Source organism: Chamaea fasciata, unplaced genomic scaffold (assembly GCF_029207755.1).
Source record: "Chamaea fasciata isolate MVZ Bird 193981 ecotype frontalis unplaced genomic scaffold, bChaFas1.0.hap1 SCAF_20, whole genome shotgun sequence".
Lineage (NCBI taxonomy): Eukaryota > Metazoa > Chordata > Aves > Passeriformes > Sylviidae > Chamaea > Chamaea fasciata.
The window spans coordinates 3480767-3503360 of NW_027094105.1; the positions used below are offsets into that span (position 1 = coordinate 3480767).

General features: G+C 52.5%; 1 protein-coding gene across 2 annotated transcripts in view; it reads right to left on the reverse strand.

Annotated features, from left to right (window-relative positions):
* Nucleotides 1-332: 332 nt before the first annotated feature.
* The window catches only part of ASTN2 (astrotactin 2), a 318226-nt gene continuing 295964 nt past the window's right edge, over nt 333-22594 (reverse strand). The window contains exons 21-23 of one of the 2 annotated variants that reach the window (XM_066201587.1): nt 8042-8142; nt 6631-6814; nt 333-852 (exon numbers count right to left, since the gene is read on the reverse strand). In XM_066201587.1, the coding sequence (XP_066057684.1) occupies nt 615-852; nt 6631-6814; nt 8042-8142 (523 nt within the window). In that variant the 3' untranslated portion in view covers nt 333-614. The remainder of the gene's footprint in view (nt 853-6630; nt 6815-8041; nt 8143-22594) is intronic. The other variant, XM_066201588.1, reaches the window with a different exon arrangement.

Consider the following 22594-nt stretch of genomic DNA (forward strand, 5'->3'; position numbering starts at 1 on the left):
TCGGAGCCACCCCGCCCACTCGGAGCGGTACAAAAGCCCAGCTTGCCTGCAGCGTCCCGCCCCCGGGACCCTCGCTGGTGTCACCGGCCACCCACGCCACCTCCTCCTGGCGTCCTCGGCCACCACGGCACCGGGGCCCCTCGCCCCCACAGCTGCTGCCCGCTGGCAGGGCAGGCAGGGCAGGCAGGGAGGGGATCACCCTGCTCCCCTCTGCCTGGCCCTGGCCTCGAGTGGGTATCTTCTCCTCCCAGGGTTTTGGAGGGTGTAGTCCAGGAAATTCAGTAAGAAAAGATTAAAAAGGAGAGGCTTTTATGCTGAGTCAAATTAGGTAATTTCTTTTTTTTTTTTTCCCCTCTTTTTTTTTCGCTCTTGAAAAATTAAAAAAAAAAAAAAAAGAAAAAAAAAAAATGGAAAAGAAAAGAAATTAAAGTCCAGCTTGCTCGTTTCTTGTTTCTCTGCTGTCTGTGTGAGAAAGTCCTGTTTGGCCTCGCTGTCCCCTTCCACCCCCTCTGAACATCACCCGACCCCAAACCCCACCAGCCACTCAGCACATCACGAGTCCTCGACTCCTCGGAGTCCCTTTGCCTCCCACAGCTCCAGGCCTGCTCCTTCCCTCACCGCCCCTTGGACTCCCCGTAGGTGTTGCGCAGCATGGAGACCATCTTCTCCTCGCAGGTGACTTTGGTGTCCTTTAGGATGCTGTACCAGACCATGCCGGGCGGCCGCACCTCCTCGCTGCGGCAGAACAGGTAGGGCATGGTCTCGGTGCGGCTCTGGATGTAGGCACTGCGCAGCAGCGTCGAGCAGTGGCTGCTGACCTTCTCCAGTCTCCTCAGGATCAGGTGAGCCTTCCTGGAGGGGACACAGATGGGAACAGAGCAGTGTGGGCAAGCCACAGGGGAGACCAGGAGTCAGGACTTTGCATTCTGCCACCAGCTCTGTCTTGTGACAAGACCCATCGCCTAAGACATTGTCTTGGTCCAAGTGAAGAGAAGCTCTGTTTTTCCCAAAGTTCTGGGTATAGCTACCATTTCACAGCACCAAGACCTCAGGTCTGATGCACTGGAGTAGCTTGTGTGCCCTGGGGACAGTCTACCCCAGCTAGATTGTCACCACCACCATACGATCCTGGCCAGCTCCAGCTGGCCCCACCTGGAACCCTGGTGAGACCCCCCAGCACCTTCCTGCCCCTGAGTGATGAGGACAGCCCTCCCTTTACTGATTTCCCAAGTCTTCAGGAGGTAAACAGCCAAAAAGGACTGACAAGACTGACTACAAGAGTGAGGAAAAAAAGCACAACACATTAAGACAAAACAAAATAAACCCGTAAGAAACCAAGAATCCCCTTGTGGGAGTCTGCAAAGTGCTAAACCAAACAAAGGGAGGGAAGAGGGTTTACTTCAGTGGTCTGAAAGCTTCAAGATCACAGATTATTTCCTCTCCCTCTGGTGCCACAGGAAAGCTCTGGATTCAGGAGTCAGGGATTTCGCAGTTCCTGCAGGAATGTAAATTCCCGATAATGGTATGTCAGGGGCAGCACTGTCAGTCAGCAAGGCATAAACATGGGGATTATTTGATTATGAAAGCTGAGTGGTGTTGCAGCTTGGGCTTTGAGCTCCCGGCCCGGGGGGAGCATGAGGAGCCTGATGTCCGGGGATGGGACGCCAGGGAAGGGCTGGTCAGGGTCACCTCAGCCCCAGAGCAGAGGGCAGAGACGGCGGCAGGAGGCCAGAGGGCATCGTCAGCTGGCACCCCCAGCCAGCGCAGACCTCTCCCTCTGGAGTGAGAACACTGGATGAAAGACTGCAGGAAACCACTGCTCCTCCAGGGCTGCACATGGAAAACTGTCCCCCCACTTCTCCCCAGGGTGATGTGCTCTGGGTCAGCTTTGAGGGCAAAGGAAGAACTAAGGAAGTTGGGCCTTCTTGGACAACACTGCCTGATATCCATTTATGGATTGAATGCACAAAGACACAAGCCAGACTGGGCAATTTGAGCCTCGTTAGCTACACACACATCTATAATAATGATGTCATGGGCTGAGCTGTGCCCAGCTCTGACACGACACCTCTACTCACGTTACTCTCCGTAGCAGCCAGCTGACCTTCCACAGCATCTGGTGCTCCCACCACACACCAAGACATGACACACTGCCAGGAACAGCTCCTGTGCCTCTTGGAGTTACAAATTCCATGATGGCATTAGGTGCTTTCGGTGAAGACTGATTCAAGCTCAGCTCAGCAGCAAACCAAACTCTGTAGTGATTGTCACTACAGTTGCCAAACTTCAACAACTCACAGTTACTGCAGCTGGAAGGGACCAAAAGCCATCACCTGTGCCACTTCCTGCTGGGATCAACCTGCCTGGATGAATTTTTTCTGTCCTGTTCCTGGAGTCAGGAGCTGGTGATCCCTCCAGTGCTCCCCATCCTCATGCTGGGAGCAGTGCAGTTTCTTAACATCTGCACTGGTTCTCCCTTTCAGGGAAGGCTGAACAGGTGCAGGACCCATATTACCTCATGGGATGGACCTTTTATGTCAGCTGGCCATGCTCAGGAGGAGATCACTCAGCAGAACACCTTCACAGAGGAGAACTCTTCTCTCTCTAAGGCCACAACTCCATGATGACCCTGACTTATCATAAAGCAGCTCTACTGCCAAAATGGGCTGCTGGCCCTTTCCCCAGCCCTTTAGCTTGTGCTTGTGCTGGTGTCCATGGACCTGAACACTGTGCCAACATTGGGATGTTGTTTATTCAAAGGCCAAACAGGCAATCACTGGATTGTCCCCCCAAACTGGTTACTATTCCAACTCACCACGAGGCCTCTCCCAGCCACAGAAAGAGGGGAGCAACGAGGAGTGGCCATGAGGCAAACCCCCTATGGTGGGTAACCAAGAACAACACAAGGAGTGGATGTCTCAGCTGGCCAGTGGCTGCCTGCTAGCCACACTCTGCCCTTCCTCTATTCCCTTCTCACCACTTCCCGTACCCAACACTCCACAGCTTTCCTCATCCATCTCTCACTTTTCTCCCACACAACCTGCCTTTGCCTCCATTTCCCTTGGCCTTCTCCACCTTCTCATTTCCATTACTTTCTCCACTACACTTGAATGATCTCCTGGATATTGCTAGAACTCACCATGTTGTTCTTGCTTCCTGATATATACTCAGGCCTCTTATCCAGGCAAATATGTGTGAGAAAAACTTCAAGGATGGCAAGAAATTCAGGGGTCAAACCACCCCAACCTGCTGGTGCCTGCTGTGCCAGAGGCTGTGATTGTCCTGGAGCTGTCTCCACACACCTGCTGCATGCACAGCTCACTCTGCGCAGTCAACCCCAGGAAAAAAGCCTGTGCTTAAGGACGGGATATGGCACATGATGAGTTGGCCCTGTGAGATACTGAAAACACACTGAACTGTGGTCACAGAGGAGACAGGGTGACGGGGGAGAGGGAATCAGGCCCCTCGCTTTTGATGTCCAGTGCCAAGGCTCCAGTTTTGATGGGTTTCACCGCTTTGAGTCATTTATTTTAGCGGGATAATGAAGTCATGTGTAAATGTTAGATTTAGCTTTCGGCTGTCAGCTGTTCCCTCTTAAAAAAAAAAAAATAAGGAGGAGGAGAGAAAGAGTGGGTGAGGGGAGGAGTGAGAAAGAGAGAGAGGCTTTCTGGTGAAGACTGGGTAATAAATTACAGGAGCAGTTCTTGGGCTGCCAATTTAACACCATAAATCAAGCCCTGGGTATTACCCAAGTGCTCCCTACGGAGGGCTGTCGGGTCAGAACGACCACCTTTTCAAATACTGGAAATGAAATCTTCCTAAATGCTGACCAACCTCATCCCTGCCAGAAATGGCAATTTATTGCCTTATTAAAGGGCAGGAATTGGGAGGGGACGGCAGGGGAGCGAGAGGGGAGTCACTCTCCTGGCTGCCTGTGGCTGGACCCCAAGCTCGCAGTCCCGAAGGGATGAAGTGACTCCCTTCCCCCTCACCCCACAGCCCAGATGGGGATGTCCCCATGTTGGTGTGGGCCAGCAGTGCCCTCTCTACCACCACATGTCCACCACAGGAGCCAGGGACTGATTCTGGACTGCACTTAGGTGGTGGATTTAGGAGGTCACAGTACAGTCATAAATGATGAAGAGGGGGATTTAAAAATAGTGACAGCTCTAAGCAGCCACTTCCCTCTGCAGTGCCTCGTGGCATGGTGGGGGAGAGGAAAAGGGAGGAGATGGGTGTCTGCTGCCAGGGCACTTTCCAAGGGCTCCTGCATTAACCAGTGTTCCCACTGCACAGGGGACAGGGCTCTGAGGTTCCTGCTGCCAGCCCCAGCTCTGCAAGGATTTTCCCTAGAGTATGAGCTTCCTGTTCTGCCCAGTGCCAGGGGTGCTCCTGCTGGGATGTTTGTCACCTCCAGCTGCACAGGGGACAGCCAACACTCACCTCGAGGGCTGATATGGGATGAAAATATAACCAGAGCCAGCCAAAGCCTGCCCTGCCTTACCTTGGAGGAAAGTACTAAATGAGGGCAAAGCAACATGAAGGAGCCATTAAAAAATGATACCTGGTGGAAGGAAGGATGAGATTCCTGAGACTGCAGGGATAGAGTGGCTGCCTGGCTGCTGTGTTCCTGTGTGAGGTGGTTTTGTCATAAATTCAGATTTTCCACTCTACTGAGAACTGACCTGGGTCTTTCAGACCCTTGTGTGCAAGGACAGTGAGTCCAGGACTTGATGGCCTCTTATCACAGCCTCCCATCAGAACATTACATTCCCCATTGTACCAGAAGCCAGCTGCTCTGGAGATGCATTTCATGTCCCTTGGTCAGCCCAGCTGCCTGCCTGGGTGACAGGCTGGAGCAGGGGACAGGGTGTGAGCCCTGGGCTGATGCCACATACAGACCCCAGAGTTGCTGGCAGCCACAGATAGGGGCATGGAAAGAAGATATAACTTAATTATTTGTTCTGCCTCCTCCTAAAAGCCATATCCTGCTTGCAGTGGTCAGAAGAATCATCCTGAAAACACAGTAAGAGAAAATAATAGTGAAATCTCCCATAGCTGTGTTAGCAGCATGCTGGCTGCACGGATCCAGAGGTCTAGATGCACAGTAGCATTAAAGTTCACTGATTTAGACAGATTCTTCTGTCTTGTTGGAACAAATTATCTGTGTGAGATTCACTCGGTGTCTGTGAGAGGAATGGGGGGAGCAGGAAAGGGGCTGCTGTTGCTGGAGGAGATGAGCAGGATGAGGCAAGCCAGGTGTTGCGATGCTGCTGACCACGGAAAGTGCTGGTTTAGGGCCACCTATGAGCTAAGTTTTTAATGTCTCCTTAATGTAAACGGTCTGGTTGGGACATCTGGCTGTCAGTGTGTCTTCTTGCCAGCAGCTGTTTGCAGTAACCTGTGGCTTTCATGGAAACTGGGCTCACGAGGACCTCAGTGTGATGTATTTATTACACAGAGGCAATTGACTCCCCTCTTGTCGCTCCGTTTTATGAGCGAACGTTTGCTGCGAAGCCGAGGCTCGTCTGATAAACATTCCAAGGTACAAAAATGCACATCCCCCTGGGAAGCACAACAGTCTGTCAATTAAAATCCTGTTACGAGATGGCCTCCCTTGGCAAAAGGAAATGAAAAAAAAATCCTGGTTGTCTCCTGCTATGTCAGTGCCTCTGCTGCTGTCCAAGCTCCCTGAGAAGCCAAGCTGGATGGCAAAGCTTCCCTCTTGTCACGAGCCTGGCACTGCCTGCCTTGGCTTTTATAGATCCATCCCCTTGGCTGCAAGTCACGTATTTCTCAAGTACAGAACAGGGCAGAGGAGTGCTGTGAGGAGCTCCCCTGGCTCAGTGAGGACAGCAGACAGCAGCCAAATTGACCGTGGGCTCCAGATGTAGCTGGGCCCTGGAACTGGCAGTTTAAATGTCACCCTGCTGTCCCACAGCTTGATGCAGGTATCGGGTTAGACAGCATCCTTCGGTGGGTTGGATCTCAAGTAACAGGGGAAATAAAGATGTGTAAGAAGAAGCTGATGGCTCCCACGGATTCAGAGAAAAAGGAACAATTGCAAAGGACAAACAAGCCTGCAGTGTCATCAGAGGGAAGGCAGGGGGAAGGATGAGAATGGCTCTGTGCCAGAGGCCAATGAACTACCAAAGAAACTATGACCAAGGTCATCTCTGGAGGAGGACAAGCCCCACGCCAGCTTGGATCTATGTCCAGGAGGGGTGTAAACAGTTGTGAGCTGTCATCCTGGTACTATGGAGAGATCCTCATCCACATCCAACAAGCAGGTAGGAACAAAGGGAGAAGGAAAAAACTTTTCCAGGCCTATATGACACCCTTTGCCCCCCACTCCTCAGTGCTTCCAAGACCCCAGCTCACTCGAAGAATCACCCACTTGGTTCAGGCTGGGTGATACAAACATTCATGCAAAGACCACACAGCTGCCAGGTGTCCCACCGGCATTCATCCAAGGACTGAGCAGGACCTGGTGGTCCAAGAGGATGCAGGACAGCTTGGTGAACACCAAAAGGGCTACAAGGAGAAGGCAGGGGGGTCACATCTCCGGTGGCCAAGCAGAGGGGTGCTCTGGGCATGGGGCAGGGCAGGACACAGGGAGGGGACAGGTACCTGGGCCCCAGCTCATCCTCGCTGCGCCAGACAAAGTCTCCAAACTTCTCATAGTGGGAGTTGTAGTGGTGCTGGACTCGGAAGAGCATGGAAGCAGAGACCTCCATGAGGGTGTTGTAGGCTGTCTGCTGCTCCTTGCCGCTCGTGTAGCCGTTGTAGAGGTTGTAGATTTTGTCAGCTATCTCTGGAAAGGATCAGGGCATGGGATTAATGACCAGCTGAAGGTGCTAACATGGGAAGAGGAGGAGCAGAGACCCTGGCAGCAGGGGCAGGCAGCTGGGGTGGCTGCCAGTCCCTTGGGGCTGCCTGCAGTGGGGTTCAGTGACTGCAGAGCATTCAGCAGTTCCTCAGGGTGATCCTGCAGTGGGTGCCCTGCATGAGCAAAGATGTCCCAAAGACTCCAGCAATACTCTGTGAAGGAGCAGCAGGAGGAGAGGCAAAAAGCTGCCAGGACAGGCAGACAGCCTTATCCTCCCAGGAAGGGCAGGCAAGCTCTTCCCAAATTCACCAAACCAAAAGCCATTCCCAGCTATGGTGCTGAAGAGTAGGAAGAAATCAACACTTGATCCCAGGATGGCCCTTCAGCCAGAAATGCAGCGCCTCATCATTGTGGGCATCGGCTGCAGCAGCTCAGATGTGTTAAACAAGTGTTAACTCTCTGCTGTAGAAAAAAAATCTCGTTTTGGAGATGAGAAAGGCATAAAACTGCATCTCCTTCTTTCTCCTTGGTCTCCTGTTTGCTGTTTTTCCATGGGAATGTTTTTCTTAGTGAACATGGAACTAAGCCCTAACAATTTTTTTTTTTTTCCTCTGTGTGATGTTCCCAACAGAAAGCAAGCAAGAAAGAGATCAGGTAACATGATGGTCACATAGAGGAATCCTTTTAAATCTGAAATCAGCCAGGTGCTCTGGTTTGGGTGTAAGGACAAGTGGGATCAGTTTCAAAACTGAACAATGCAAATGTGCAAAAGTAGCTGGGCTTTTATCAATATTTCTGTTCCCAAACTGATCCAGCTGCCCCTGGCATCCCTTCAAACACCCAGAGCCAAAGGTGCCCTGCATGGCCCAGCCAGGGCTGCTTCTCTCAGGTTTGTGAGAATGGATTGCCCTTTTTTCCAGGGGGCTCGTGTCAGACACACAGCACCAGCTCCTACAGCCATGCATGGGAAGGATGCCTGTGGGGCATCACGGAGTCATCAGCTGCCCAGCCAAGGAGACTTTGCCCCTGGACACTCCTGCAATTTGTCACCCCTGCCCAGATGAACGTCCCTGTGCCCTTGGGTGAATTTAAAGGAGCCTTCCCCCTGGGAGAGAAGGGCCTGGGCAGGTTTGTGGGAGCACAGTGAAGAGAGGAAAATCAGAATTAGCAGGAAATGTCTCCTGGTGTGGAACCTGGCACCTGAACACTGACCTTCTGCCTTGCTGTCGTCCACCAGCGGGCACGCTGTCCTCAGGGTGACTGTGCTCAGCTCTGAGTGTCTCCCTCGTGTGTCCACTGCATACAGGGTAAACCTGGAAGGCAGGAAGCAAAAGGAAAACAATGTCTTGATCCCTTCAGTCCCACACCACCAGGTTGTTAAGGGAACCAGCCTTCAGAAAAGAAAGGGAAAATGTGGTCCAGGCACTATCAGTCGGTTTGGGCATCTCAAGGAGATGTGAGATGATCTCTCGGAACAGTGGAGAACCCAGGGACAGGAGCTGAGGGGACAGGCCACTTCAACCCTTTCTGGAATCTGCTGGGCTCCATTTCCTCTCCCCCCATCCCAGGAACCCCTGTGGGGCTGCACCCTGAATCCTCCTGACTGCAGAGAGGTGCAGACACCTCGGGGTTGCTCTGCCATGCGCTGATGTGAACATTATAACATGGTGGTGTCTGTGAGCTGGGCTCCTCTCTGGCCCTTCTGGGAGCAGGGCAGTAATTCTTGCCATGAGTGGGCTCCGTGCTGACAAGTGACAGCTCCTACTCATCCTGTGAACTGCCCTTGAGTTGTTTGCTCCCTCATTTCCTCACAAGGGTGGGGCTGGAAAAAGGGTGGGAATGATAATTTCACACTTGAAGCTAATGGAGAGCATCTGACAGTAAAATATGGCTTTTGTGCCCGATGGAGCATTGAATAAACAGGCTGTGGCTGCATGGAACGTCCCGGGACACTGAGCTCAGAGTCCTGCAAGGAGCATCAAAGCTCCAAGATGAGAATGCTTCTTCGCAGCAGGGGTAGCAATCTTCTGTCCACTCTCCCAAAGGGCATCAGTTCATATTTATTCACTCCGAGCTGGGCATGGCAACTCAGGCTGGCTTTGACAAAGTGCAGGGGCTGGTTTGAACCCCTTGGAGGTCTGAGATGCCTGGTGCTGGGATACCCAGCCTGAGAAATAACACACCACCCCTCCTTAGCCTAAGGTAAAACTGACCAGCTCTTGAAAGTGAGTGCAAGGAGTATCATAAAAGCAGCTGAACCTTAAATGGGATTGAGACCCTGAGGTTTGTTTATTTAAGGAATGGTTCTAAGTCCTTAGCATCGTTGGGGGGTGAAAGAAGCAATGCCTCCCTCTTCCTCACCCCACACACAAGCACTGCCAGCCCCCTCTCTCCTCCCTGCAGGCCCTGCACATCCCACATGTGGCTGATAAGAGCTGACATTTGCACGGTAGCAATTCCCTCTAAGGACAGGACAGATTCCCTCTAAGCAATCAGCATTAGCTCCCTAACAACGCTTGCTGTCTGAAAGGATGCCAGCAGACGGCCAGGGAACTCACTTGTGTGCAGGGACAGCTCCCATCTTCACAGAGCTGGGGCAGGCAGGGGATGAACTCGCTCAGCTCACCCAAGGTCATACTGTTTAATCCTTTTGGCATGACATCATTCTCCTCAGTTCACCAGGAGCGTTGCTCAGGGTGGGAGCACCTCAAGAAGGACGTCCACCCTGTGCCACTTCGCAAGTATTACACACAGGCTGTTCTCACTGAGGGACACACAGAGCAATAGGGCAACACAATTCCCTGGAGGAGTTTGGCTGCAGGGCTTTGCATCCCATCCCGAAGGTGCCAGCAGCCCTTTCCCTCCCTTCAGCACACAGGAGGTTCAAGAGGAGTGAGGAGTCACCTGCTGGGAGTGAGGAAGGTTTGTGTCTCAGCAGCACCAACAGGGCACCCATTGATGGGCAGGGGGACTCCAACCCCAGGAGATGAGGAGCTGCAGCGGGAGAATAGGGCAGGGACCCAGCAGTCCTGCTGCCCACCCTCTGCAGAGCTCTCCTTGCTCATCAGCAGAAGCACAACAAGCAGTGAGAGGGTTTGACATCAGGGAGCTGCTGGGAGCTGCTCCCCGTCCCCATCCTGGGGTCACCTGCCGAGCCACAGTGGCTGTGCTGCCGTGTTTGCTGTGGGAAAAGGGTGAGCAGAGCTAATGTGTAACCTCTGCTCTGCCTGCAGCGGCCCAGGCGGGCTCCATTAGCTCTGAGGCAATCCGTGCCACAGCACTTCCCTTGGAAAACAGAAGACTTTTATCAAAACATAATTGTAATAGTCAGCAATTAGTGCCCATTTCACCTATTCCATCGCCAGTGGGGCCAGGAGGATTGGTTGGGTGTTGAAGCACATCCACCCCTTTGGGTGATGCTGAAGACCTGTGTGAGCCTTTTGACTGCACTTCTCCCCCCTGCCCAGCTCACACAGGAACAAAGTCACTCAGCTGCCAAGAGCAAGAGCATCTCTCCTGGTCAGGCCTGGGTTAAAAAATACATGTCAAAAAACAAGCCCTCATTTTATCTTTTTTTTGATGATGTAAGGAAAAAAAAAACCCCACAACCCAACAATGTAAATGGAAAAACATCAGAATCAAAGTGATTTTGATCTTGTCAAAAATTCTTTTTTTTGAGAACAAATCCAATTGCTTTACCTCACCTGGAGCCAGTCCTCTTTCAAGAACCTTAGAGGAAACTCTTTCATCTCCATTCCTTGTGAATGAGATGTTTTGGACTCAGCACCAATCACCCCAGCTGTGGTGGAGGCTGGCAGCCCAGCAGCACACAGCCACTGCACCTCTCCAGCACCTTCCAGCCAGTGACCTCAGAAGGTTTTAACATTAATTACAGTCCAAAAGATCACCCTGAAGCACAGCAGTATTAATAGCTCTGTTTTATCGACAGTAAACAGAGACATATGGGGTGAAGCATCGTGCCCCAGAGAGGCTCAGTGACATGAACAGTTTGGAAACTCGGGAGATGATGGTTTCCAATCTTGTTCTCAAACCACTTGACCACCCAGCCTCTGCAGCAAAACACTTTTATGGCCAGTTAATGGCACTGTGCAGAGTGCTGGGGTTTACTTTTGTTCCTTTATTCCTGGAAACAGACAATTAAGAGAAGGGAGTGCAAAGACCTGTGTCTCTGTGCAAAACCAGCATTCACATCTTGCTGGAAACCTTCCGCAGATGCAGGCAAGGAACAGCCTAGAACCCAATGGGACATCAGTGAGGTGGCCAGTGGCAGAAGAGGCCACCACTGCGTGGGAGGGATGGGGATGTGGCTTTAAGCTGAAGAAGGGTAGGTTTGGATGCGGTATTAGGAATAAATTCATTACAATAAGAGTGGTGAGGTTACCAAAAGAGGTTGTGGATTGCCCATGCCTGGAAGTCTTCAAGACCAGGTTGGACAAGGCTTGGAGCAACCTGGGATAGTGGAAGGTGTCCCTGCCCATGGTAGAGGGTGGCAATGGGATGAGTTTCAAGTCCCTTCTAACCCAAACCATCCCATGATTCTGCATCTACATGACAAAGCAGGGGAAAATCAAAGCGATCACACTGAGGGAGGGAGCTAAGCCGAGGACAAGGTGGGATTTTGCAGCACTCCGTGGAGATCCTCCTGCCCCACTTAAGTCTGTTACAGCACTGTGGACCAAGCCAGGCATCATCCCCACTGATGAGGATGGAGCTGCACTTGAACAGGCCAACCCCGATAATTCGTAAATAAATGAGGCCAAAGAGCAGTTCTGAGTGCTTTGCCCAAGGCAGAGATCTCTGGGGTGAAGTCAAAGCCAGAAACTAAAAGGTCTCAGACTTACAGTCATTGCACGAAACCACTTCAGACAACCTAGAATGCCACATGGTAGCTACGATCTGGCAGAAGCTCCTTTATAACCTGGAGGTGTTCTGCTCAGTGACAAACTTTGCTCACGACACTTCCTCATCTTCTCCCTGTGCTTTCCAAAGGAGCCCCAAGCTCTACGGTCTCACAACTCTGTATGCTGTGATTTGCTGCAGAGGTGGCAGCATTTCCAGGCATGGAGGGCTGATCCCTGCCAAGAGCATATGTATTTGGACCTCTTTGAAACCCCTTCAGGTAAAATATATCCTAGTATTTCTAGAAGTACAAATCTTCTTGTTGGATCTTACTGAAGGCATAGGTGAAAAACAAAGTCCTATAAAGTAATGCTGGTTTAATGTTTTACTTCTAAATTCAAACCTATTGTGACCTGAAGAAACTTTCAGGGGGAGATAGAAACCAATCAACATTTGGCCTCATGAAATGTCAATACCTTTGTTGTAGATTCCCCACCCAATGTTGACTGAAGGCTGAGTTTTATCACTAGGGCCAAGATGCTTCTTGGGGGAGGAAGAGAAAGGAAGAGGGGGATGTTAGTGCTTCTCTTCCTGGAAACTTCTGAGATTGTCCATTGCATTTCAAGAGATTTAAAACCCAGGAAAGAATGTTTGTATTCTTTCTCAATGCAGAGAAAATAACCCAAAATACAAATTTATAAAGGCAAAAAAACCCCTTAAGGCTGAGAATGAAAGCTCAAAACATGTTACTTATTTATAGGCAGCATGTTTTTTTAACTCCCTCTCATGATGCTCAGACATTTGAGTGCTTTACTCATGATCCTTATTTGTGGGAAGTGAGATAAGGACTTCTGAGCCTGACCTTCCTTAGCTTGGCTGCTGGTTTCTTTATATCCTACAGAGATACCACAGGCATTTCTGGTCTGCCTTGTCTGCTCTTGCTGAGGCCTTTGGGCTGGTGCAGCTGCTCGGTGAGATGCTGTACCACAATGGGCTGCCTGGGCTGCAGAGAAAGGCTCTGATAAGGAGCTCAATTAACACTCCCACAGATGCCAAACCCCCGCGCTGGTTAAGCGTGTGTCTACAGGGAGCTGGCTGCATCCAGCAGCAATGGCTGTGTGGCCATCCCAGGCTCTGAGAGGAGCCCCTGTGAATGAAGGACAGGGCAGAGATGCTCGTCCAGAGCCCAGTGTCATGCAAAAACACGGCCTCAAGCTTTCCCAAATGGTGCAACCACAAGATGCTCCTGCCAGTGGGGCTTGGCTTGAGCTTGGCTGATCTGCCAAGGCCTTGGAGCTGAGTTCCTGCAGCCACGAGACTCTTGCTGTTAACTCCAGCAGCTCAGTGAGGGCAATGCTGGCTGGTGTCCCACAGGCAGCGCGATGGATTCTCCCTCCCCTGGCAGCGTGGCTACCACCACCCATCCTGCCCAGCCTGAGAACACAGATCCTGACTTGGCTGAGGCGTTGGATGCACGTCCTGCCATCCCTCCCTGGCTGCTCACAGCTTGTCCGTGCCTCCTGCACAACCCAGGCTGGCGGGGCTCGCACGCACCCAGCCCCACGCCGCCGAGGCTGCTCCAGCGTGCTGACACACACACATCACACCCTGCCTTGCCAGCCCCTCTAGCTTCCTGCTCCAGCTGAAAAACAATGCCGAGGCCTCCCTTTAAAAGCCCTCAGTGGAGCAGCTCTTGGCATTCCCTGCTTCCCTGCTGCCCAGTGATCTCAGCACGGAGACTGGGCACGAGAGATGGGGGCCGGGCTCGGGCTGTGCCAGGACGTGTGGAGCGGAGCTGCCAGAGCGGTGCTCCCCAGCACACAGGGGTGTGAACACATCCATCACACCCTGCCCTGTGCATGTCTTCGTGCTCATGGGGCCCAAACAAACTGTTCCCTCCCATTCCCATGGTCTGGTGTCCTCAGCTCCCAGACACCAAGGTGAGGGGCTTGCTGGAAAGAGTGTATTTCCTTGTCCTGAAACTCACAGGTGTGCAGCATTAGACCTTCATCCCAGCATCTCCTGGAGCTAAAAGCATCCATTAATTACACACACAGTTTCCCTAGAAGACTCTTCTTGAGCAGTGTGGGAGCCCAGGGGTGCTGTGGGGTGGAGAAGAGCCGTGGGTGTTTCACTCCCAGGCACATGCCATGGGCGGTGCGTGGTCCAGGAGACACCTACCCGCTCCTCCCTCCCTGCCATGGGCTTGTACGTCCCCTGCAGAGCCTCCCAGCCACTTCCATTGAGGAACATGGAGCAGGAGTGGGGCTTGCCTGCCAGCAGCTGCCCGGGCAGGCGTGGAAAGGGGTGTGTGTGTTTAGTGCAAGCATTCCCAATTCAGAAACCATTAGAATTTAAAAAGAAATCAAATCAAATAAAAAGCAGCCGGTCCACATAAGCCACAGGAATGCAGCTGAGCTTACTGACGACTCTGTGATTTGCAAAAAATTAAGAGAGGTAAAGGAGAGCACACCCCCCCCCCCCCCAAGCTCTGCAGCAAATGCTGAGCAGACAATTAGCAGGGGGTGGCTTTGGGAAGGAGAGGATTTCTTGCTCTATTTGTTGGGCCCTGGCTTTGGGCTCGCTCATGCCATGCCCATGACCATGGTGCCAGGGAAGGGATGGTGTCCTGGCAGGGGACTGACCACACTGCATTCCTGCCAAAGGTCCTGCTGGAAGCTTGGGTTTGGGCAAAGCTTCACAAGGCAGTGGTCACCCTTGTGCCATCTCCCTGGGGCTGGCACTGCCACAAGTGTCTTCTGTTGCTCATCGTCTTTGGTTCTGGCTCTGCTTTTCCACAGTAAGGAAACAGTGGACAGTGCAAACCTGAAAAAATTCCCATCTTTTAGAAAGCTCTCCTCACTGTTCTACCAACCAAAAAAAGCACCTTTTATAACTGAGCTGCTTTTAACCATCTGTGGCAACTGACCTGCTCCCATCAGCGTGCTGGAGGAACAAGTTAGCAGCAACTGGTGCCACACTGGAGTGTCAAAGCCTTGACATGACACCAATACATGGGGCTGTTAGTGAACTGTTCTGACAATTCACACTTCTTTTTTTCCCGGGACAGCAAATGCTGTGAGACTAATCGTTACCTTTCAACAGATGCCTCCCAACAAAACCAGACCACAGTTGTCAGATGTACCTGCCAGGACATGCCTCAGGTGTCTGATGCCTTTTGGGAGTGGATAAAACAGTGCCCATCAAATACTGGAGGAAGGAGGCAGGAGGAAGGCACAGGCTGCTCTGCACAGTAAGAAGCAGTTTGATCAGGGAGACCCTGGGGAAAGGGCAGAAGAGTCTTGATTTCTGAGACAGTGAGGGCAGGTGGAGCTGCTGTGGGGCTGGGGACAGGCTTGCACAGCCTGGGCTCCTTCTTTGCTTTGTGTCAACCCTGGGAAAGTCACCCAGGGTTATCCACACTGCAAGGCTGCCTGAATTGCAGCAGATGCCATGGCCATGCTCAGAAACAGTGACAGGAGAGCATGGTACTTCTCACAGGGAGGAGAGCAGGGCCAGTGATTGCTGTTGAATTACAGGGGTGCAGTGTGGGACAGTGTCACTTTGGTGTCACAGCATCCCACACCATGCTGCCCCAGGTCTCCTGAGCTTGCCTTCTGAGCTGTGAGGCCACAGAGAGCCATAACCTGTGGTAGGCAGATTTGGGTGCTGGTCCCCTCAACCCTTCACCAGCATCTGCCCTGCACCTGAGCCAAGCTATGATGCAGATTGACTCAGCTCTCCCTCCTTTGAGCACTTAATCAACCTCCTTTTGTTTCAGATCCCTGTTAAACAAGATCCAAACAAAGGGTGAATTGGAAAGAAAGAAAGAATTTAATTAAAAATCCTGAGCACTCCTTGCTACTCCCTGATCTATTGTCTCCCTGACAAAGAAATGCCCAGCAGCACATTCACCTCCCCAGCCTCAACCGTGGCATCTCAATTCCCCAAGATTTCCCTCAAAACCCTGTCAATAACCCACCAGAGCAGTGATTCCCATTACTGCCATGGCTGTGAAAGAAGGCCTTGATACACAGGCCACCTTCTGTTCCCAAGAAGCCTGCTCCTGAATGATACCTGTGTTGGACGGCCAAGATTCCCCCGGAGCCCCTCTGCCAGCCGGACACCTTGGGAACAGCAGTGCCAAGACTGCCTTAGGTGGAAATGTGTTTCACTGGAAATGAGGGGAAAATGCCAGACAGGCCATGGCTTCATCCAGAAGGTGCAGGAAGGTGGCTGCCACCCTCCTGGCTGCTGCCTCCGCAGAGTGTCTTCATCACCACCCCGGGGCTGAGAGCTCCAACAGTGCCACTTGTCCCTCCTTGCATTTTTCTCTGCGTTATGATCCCCTCCTTTCTCCCTCCAGATCCTTGCCAGCTGCTGCAAGAAGCAGATAATGACTCCCTCATCCCTCCTTCTTGGAGTGCATCCTTTCAGGAGCAGCTTTACCCCACTGAAGAAGGAAGAGCAGAGCAATTTTCTCTGGAGAGGAGCTTGGAATTTCTGATGGAGATGGGATGTGGATGAGAGAGCAGCTCCTTGGCGTGGCAGCAGGACAACACACCCAAAACAGCCACCCTGACACGAGATAACATTATCACAGCTGATGTTGCAACACTGGGGCTTTAGCTCCTAGACACTCTCCAAGGAGCAAGGAGGATTTAATTAGCTTGGAGATGCCCCAGCAGAACTCTGAGGTGTCCCATAGCAATGGTTCCCAGCTGTGAAGGCAGAACGATGGCAGAAAAATCAGGATCACCATGGAATTACCAGCCTTGGAGAGGATGGACAGAAGGTGTTTGGGGTCCGTGTTTCTTGGCAGTTATCCTGTCCTTGCTTTCGTCCTGCTGGCTGTGAGGATGAAGATTTGCAGATGTGTTTCTAAAGGCAATGCAGTAAGAACTGGCCCAGCTATTCACAATTTTCTCTGTCTGTCCCAGGGCTTGAGGCAAGGTGTCCCCCCACTGCCTGGAAAGGCCACAGAAGGTCCCATGTTAGCCAGAATGTGAATTGTAACATCCTTTGGTGGAGTGAAGAACCAGAAGGAGGTGATAATAAGCCACTGCAGGCTGGTGCTTTTGTCTCCAGTGAAGCAACAGCAGCTCATTACTGTCTGTGAAGTGCCAGAGTCCTTGTTCTGCTGGGATGCCCAACAAAGCCCTTGGACAGAGGTCAGATGAGTTGTCTGTGACTCCCTGTGCTGCTGGAACAATTCCGACTGTGCCACAGCTCGGGTTGGTGCCCAGGGCTGCCAGCTGAGGGGCTGGTCCCACTCGGGCTACAGAACACCAGTGAGAGCTGGTGATGGATCCAGCTGTCCTTGGTGCAGCAAAGGAGGGCTTTCCTCAGGCTCTGCATCCCTCACGCCCCTGAGGCCCTGCCACAGCCTTCTCAAGGGCACTGCACAGCCCATCAATCCCTCCAGGGTATTCCCTGGCAGCCCCTGCATCCTCTTTTCCTCCTGTGCAATACCTGCTGCTGTCCCCATCAGTTTGGGACGCCCCAACCCTGTTCCCTCAGCCACAGACAACCCCCAGGCACAGCTCTGCTGTGTTTGGGACTTTGAGGGTAAGTTTTGCTTTTGGGGGAGGTTTTGCTTGTCTTTGCACTGATCTGTGGGTGGGTGGATTTCAGCCTCATCTCACAGCATCAGTCCTGTGTGCCAGGTGGGTTATCCCAAGAGTGACACATCCCTTCAGTACCTTCCTTGGGCCTCTCATGGGCCGGCTGCCATCCTCCTCCATGAAGAGACAGCAGTGCTCAGGCTGGCTGTGGCTGCAGGGGATGAGCAGGAGAGAGGGAATAAATATTCAGTAGGAGAGAGAGAATGAATACTCTTCCTCCAGATGTGCCAAGGAGAAAGGAGAGACAAGCAAAGCCCTGGACCCCTGCAGGGAGCTCTACAATGGGAATGTTCACAGCTAACCATCCCTGCTGCTCAACCTACCAACACTCTGCAGAGCTTGGCCATCACCAGCCCTGGGGACACGGGCGAGAGGAAGGTTGTGACCCCTGGCAAATTGGGAAATCTTTGTCTCTCCCAACCTCACAGTCCCTCTAAACAAGAACCAGACACTCCACAGCTTGCTACCCCTGGAGATCCCCTTGGTAGGGCTTGTTCTCATTCTCCTGGGGGCTTGGCTTCCATCTGGACTGCTGGTTGAAATCCAGCCCGGGCTGGTAGTGACTTCAAAAGGCAGTGTCATCTGAGGAGCAGTGGGTGGTCCACAGTGAGCGAGTCGATGGCTGTTCTTATAAAAGCCACCAGAGTAGGGCCCCCTGCTTCCAGAAGAAAGGCAAGGGCTGCACTGACCACAGGGAGCAGAGCTTGTCCTCAGCCTGAGGGACAGTCACCTTAGAGGTCTGGCACAGGGAAGTGGCTGTGCACTCCTGAGGCCAGAGCTCTTGATCTGTCTGCACTGGGTTTGTCCCCAGAACCGCTGGCCAGCCCTGGCTTCACCTTCCACAGGCAGCAGTGCAAAACCAAGCCCAGCAATAATGGGAGAGAGGGGAACCCTCTGAGCATCCCAGGCAGGATCCCAATAAGACAAACTCCAGCTGGGCTCTGGGAGCTCAAGGGCAGCCAACGGGGCCCTGCAATGGCCTCAGTGTTGGCATGGAGGTGGTGGCAGGCAGGGGGGCTGTGTGCCAGCCAGAAGGATGCCAGCCAGATCTGCAGTGCCCACTGTCCCTGTGCCCCAAGGCTCCCAAATCCAGCGGCACAGGGCAAGGAACTGGCAGAGGGCAGGAGATTCTCACAGCTCCAGCAGGCAGACAGGGAGGGTGGAGGGCAGGATGGGGAGGGCAGGGGGGCCCAAAACAAATAATAAAAACAAAATCCCAGTAAGCATGTTAGAATTCGTTTGAAGTGCAGAGGAGCTTTCAGGCAGGGTTATGCACATCTCCCAGCCCGGTGTGATTTACACATTCCTTGCAAGCAAAGGAATCTTCCCTGATTTGAAGTAAAACAGATGTTTTGGGGTTTTCTTTCCCCCTTCCCCACCCTCTTTTAATCATTTCTTTATTGAAATGATGGCTACACAGCCAACCAGCCCAGAGCCAGAGCCCTGCTACCCCAGAAGCCAGGACTGGAGACCCGCTGTCCTGTGCCCAGGAGAGCCCCTTGTCATTGCACTGACTGTACTTGGGAGCTTCCAGAGGTGAGGAGCCAGCCCTGCTCTCCTGCAAATGCTGCTCCAGAGGCATCGCTCCCTGCAGGTTTCTTCCCTTGCTTTTCACTCTGCAGGGAAGGATTGCAACTCCCTGCAGCTTTTCTTCCTCTGCAGCTACAGCTCATCCTCCATCCCTGCTCCAGCAGCCCAGGTCCAGAAAACCTTCTAACCTCCACCACCAGTCCAGGAGATGTTTGATGGTGGGACTTGCCCTTGTTCCCACACCTTAGTGTCACACCTCATCCCAGGTGTGCTCTGTCCCAGCAGTGTGGATTGGGAAGGGCAGCCTGGTCCATGCCCAGGGACTGGCAGCAGCAGCACTGCTCACACTCCCCAAGTGAAACAACTCAGCACAAGGAATGGTATTGGGCAGGCTGGAGCTGGGATATCTGTCGATTTCACCACTATGTGATCTCAGTCAAGTTACTTTGCCTCTATTTTTGTCACAAGTTTTCCACCCAGGAAAATTATTTGGGGAAGGAGTATCCATTTCCCAAAGGGATGCAGAACACCAAGTGCAGTGGGGCTTCTGAATGCTGGTTGATGCTGCAAACTACCAACACAGCCATGCCCTTGATTTTACACTCAGAACAATAAGTCATGGCCAGTAGCAAATCCATCCAGCTGCCCCATCTTTCTTTTCTTTTCTGTTTTTTGTTTTTTTTTGTTTTTTGTTCCCCCCCCCCCCCCCAACCCCCGTAGTACTTTCTCAGTACTTCGTTGGTGGCAGGGTGGGAAGGTTTTTTGTAACACATTCACGTACCAGTGGGACTCACTCCCATTCCCGTCTGGTACAAGAGATTGCACAAGAGAGAGAAACAAATGGGGATGAGGAAATGCGTGTTTATGAGAGGCAGCGCTGTCATCGTGAGCGGGGACCCCCCGCAGGAGAGCCGGCCTGGGAGCCAGTGCATTTCCATTCTCTGCTGACACTCTCCATTCATGCCTCGTTTCATCCCTCCCTGGAGGCCCCGAGACTGGCCGGGGTCCCACGGGCTCCCACCCCCCTTGTGCCTCCTTCTGCGAGATTTGTTGTTGGGTGGAAAGAGGGAGATGTTGTTGTCTCATAAAAATAACGAGTTGAGAAAGAGCAGCGGCTTTGGCCATTGCAGGCAGTCCTTGTTTTGCTCCTGCAGCTGAGGAAGGTCTTCCCTCCTGCATCACCTCTACTTGTGCTCCCCTGCTGCCCATCCTGGCAGGGCTCCTCCCTAACATCCACCATGCAGCCTCTCATGGACCTTTCAGCTCATGCTCTTGAACCTTCTCCTGACCTGATCAGGAACCCTCCCTATAATCCAAACCACATTGCTGCCTGATACGATACAGTCACCAGTAAATAACCTTGACTGCAGTGGTCTGGAAGAGCCAGGGATCCTATATCACTGCTGTTCATGATTTAGGATTGTGCATCATTTGCAGATGACACAGAGAGGGTCTGATCCCTACTCTCCACCCAGCCACCTCCTCCAGGACAGTGCCTGCCCCCTCCTCACTTCAGGTGGCTCTAAGTCAAAGCCACCTGGGAGAAAATTCCTCCTGCCTGATGCTGGTGTGCACACAAGGAATGGGAATGGCTGATTTCTGCACTCCCTTGTCTGCTGCAGAGCTCCCAGTGATGGGGCTGGGGTCCCCCCACAAACAGGTGGGGTATTAATAAAACCAAAAGTAATCGCCCAGGCACGCATACTACAACCCACTTGGGTCCCTCTCCCGTCTGCTCCTGCAAGCCCCCTGCCTCCCCCTGCTTTCTCCACACACCTCAGTTTCATTATCTCTGATCTGGAGCTGCCCATTACATGCTTTTTGCCAACATAAATATTTAATCCCGGTGCATTGCACGGAAAGGCCCTTGTGGAGTTAATCCTTCAACTCATGTTTCCACTTGGAAAACAATTTAGCTTGTGGCAGGGCAGCAGGTAGGAGGCAGGGACAGAGCCGAGGGCTGGAGGTGGCCTGGAAGAGCTCAGGAGCCACGTGTGGGGTGATGCAGGTGGGCTTCGTGCTGTGGGGTGGGCTTCATTCTATGGGGTGGGCTTCATTCCATGGACTTCATTCTATGGGGTGGGCTTCATTCCATGGGCTTCATTCTGTAGGGTGGCCCTCATTCTATGGGGTGGGCTTCATTCTATGGGGTGGGCTTCATTCTATGGGATGGGCTTCACGCTGTGGGGTGGAGTGGCTGTGCTGGAGCAGTGATCAGGAGGGTTTGAATAGATAATGGAAAAGCCACAGGGGTCACTGCAAGGTGCTGCCTGGGGAGAGAGGCACAAGGGGCACTGCCAAGGGGGACTCCAGGTGCAGCACTTTGCTGGACTTCAGCAGTGTTTGGGACATTCTGCTCTCTGCGTGCTGTCAGTGTGGAAAGCCCAGGGTTTATCAGTTTGCTTCACCTGCCAGTGTGGGTCTAAGCAGCCACATGATCCCACAGTGCTCCACCAAACACCTCCAAATCCACCTGCACACCCAGAGGACACTTACACCAGGATCTGGCCATGATTTTACCTGTGGGCTATGGAATGAAGGCTGTGGGATGATTGGTGTGTTTATGGGGCTGTTGGGTAGCACTAAGGTACCTGCTGTGGTACGGGACAGAGCCTCAGCAAAGTGAGATGCCCCAGCCCCAGGTCCAAGGCTCTAAAGAGCACAGACAGAAATGCACCCTGGTCCTCATCCATCCGCCTCTGTGCCCTCAGCAGGGCAGCACACATGGGGATGCAACACCATGAAACATCCACCAACCCAACAAAGCCCCCAGTCCCAGAGGGGAGGGGCACAAGGGGCAAAGACCACCCTGCAATGTAGGGCCAAGAGTACAACTTGTGGCAGCTGAAATGGCTTGAAATCCTTCCCCTTACATCAGCAGTGACATGTCAAAACACTGAAGAAGAATTTTGGTTTCAGTTGCTTTGTCTGAGCGGCTTCCCCAGCAGCCTGGGGTGGGTCTCCTGGAGACAAACCAGCCTTCCCCAACATCCCTGTGAGAAACTGGGGTGTGCAAAGCCTCCTCTGTGCAGGACACATCCCCACAGACCCTGCCCAGAAAGGCTGGAAGACTGGGATGTTGCAATGATGGGAAGGAAAACATGGAAGTATCCCAGCCCTGTGGCAGGGCCTTCTGTCTGGGGTTGTGCAATGAGATTAGGAGGGGAGGCCACTCCTGCAGCCGCAGGGCAGTGGGAGATGCTCGGAGGGAAGGAGAAAACTGGCAAGCTCCAGACCTAGCTCAGGTTGCTGCTGCTACGGTCCCTATGGTTTTCCTGGCAGAAATCAAGAGGAGAAAAGATGGAAGATAAGCAACAGACCCTGATCCAGGGGTATGACAGCCCAGAGCTGTGGCAAGATGTGTCCAAGCCTAGCTCACTGCCCAGATGTTTGGACAAGCATGTCCCTGTGATCCAGCTTTGAGCTCCCTTCACACCCATCCTGCCAGGGCAGTGTCTCCACACCCAACTTCATCCAGTGAAAACAGGACTCCACTGACCCCTCCATCCAGCACCCCTTGAACAACCAGCACCACACAGACCCTACTTTTTTTTTTTTTTTTTTTTAAAGAAACCTTTACATCATGACATAAGCTTTGGCTCCAAGGGTTTTTAGTGAAAGCCAGGGTATTTTTCCCCCCTTTCTCATAACAGAAACCATATTGCTGTATAATCAAATTTATCTCATTCCTGATGAGGGAAGCAAGTGTGTGTGTGTGTGTGTGAGGTGACCAGGAGCAATGAGCTGCCTA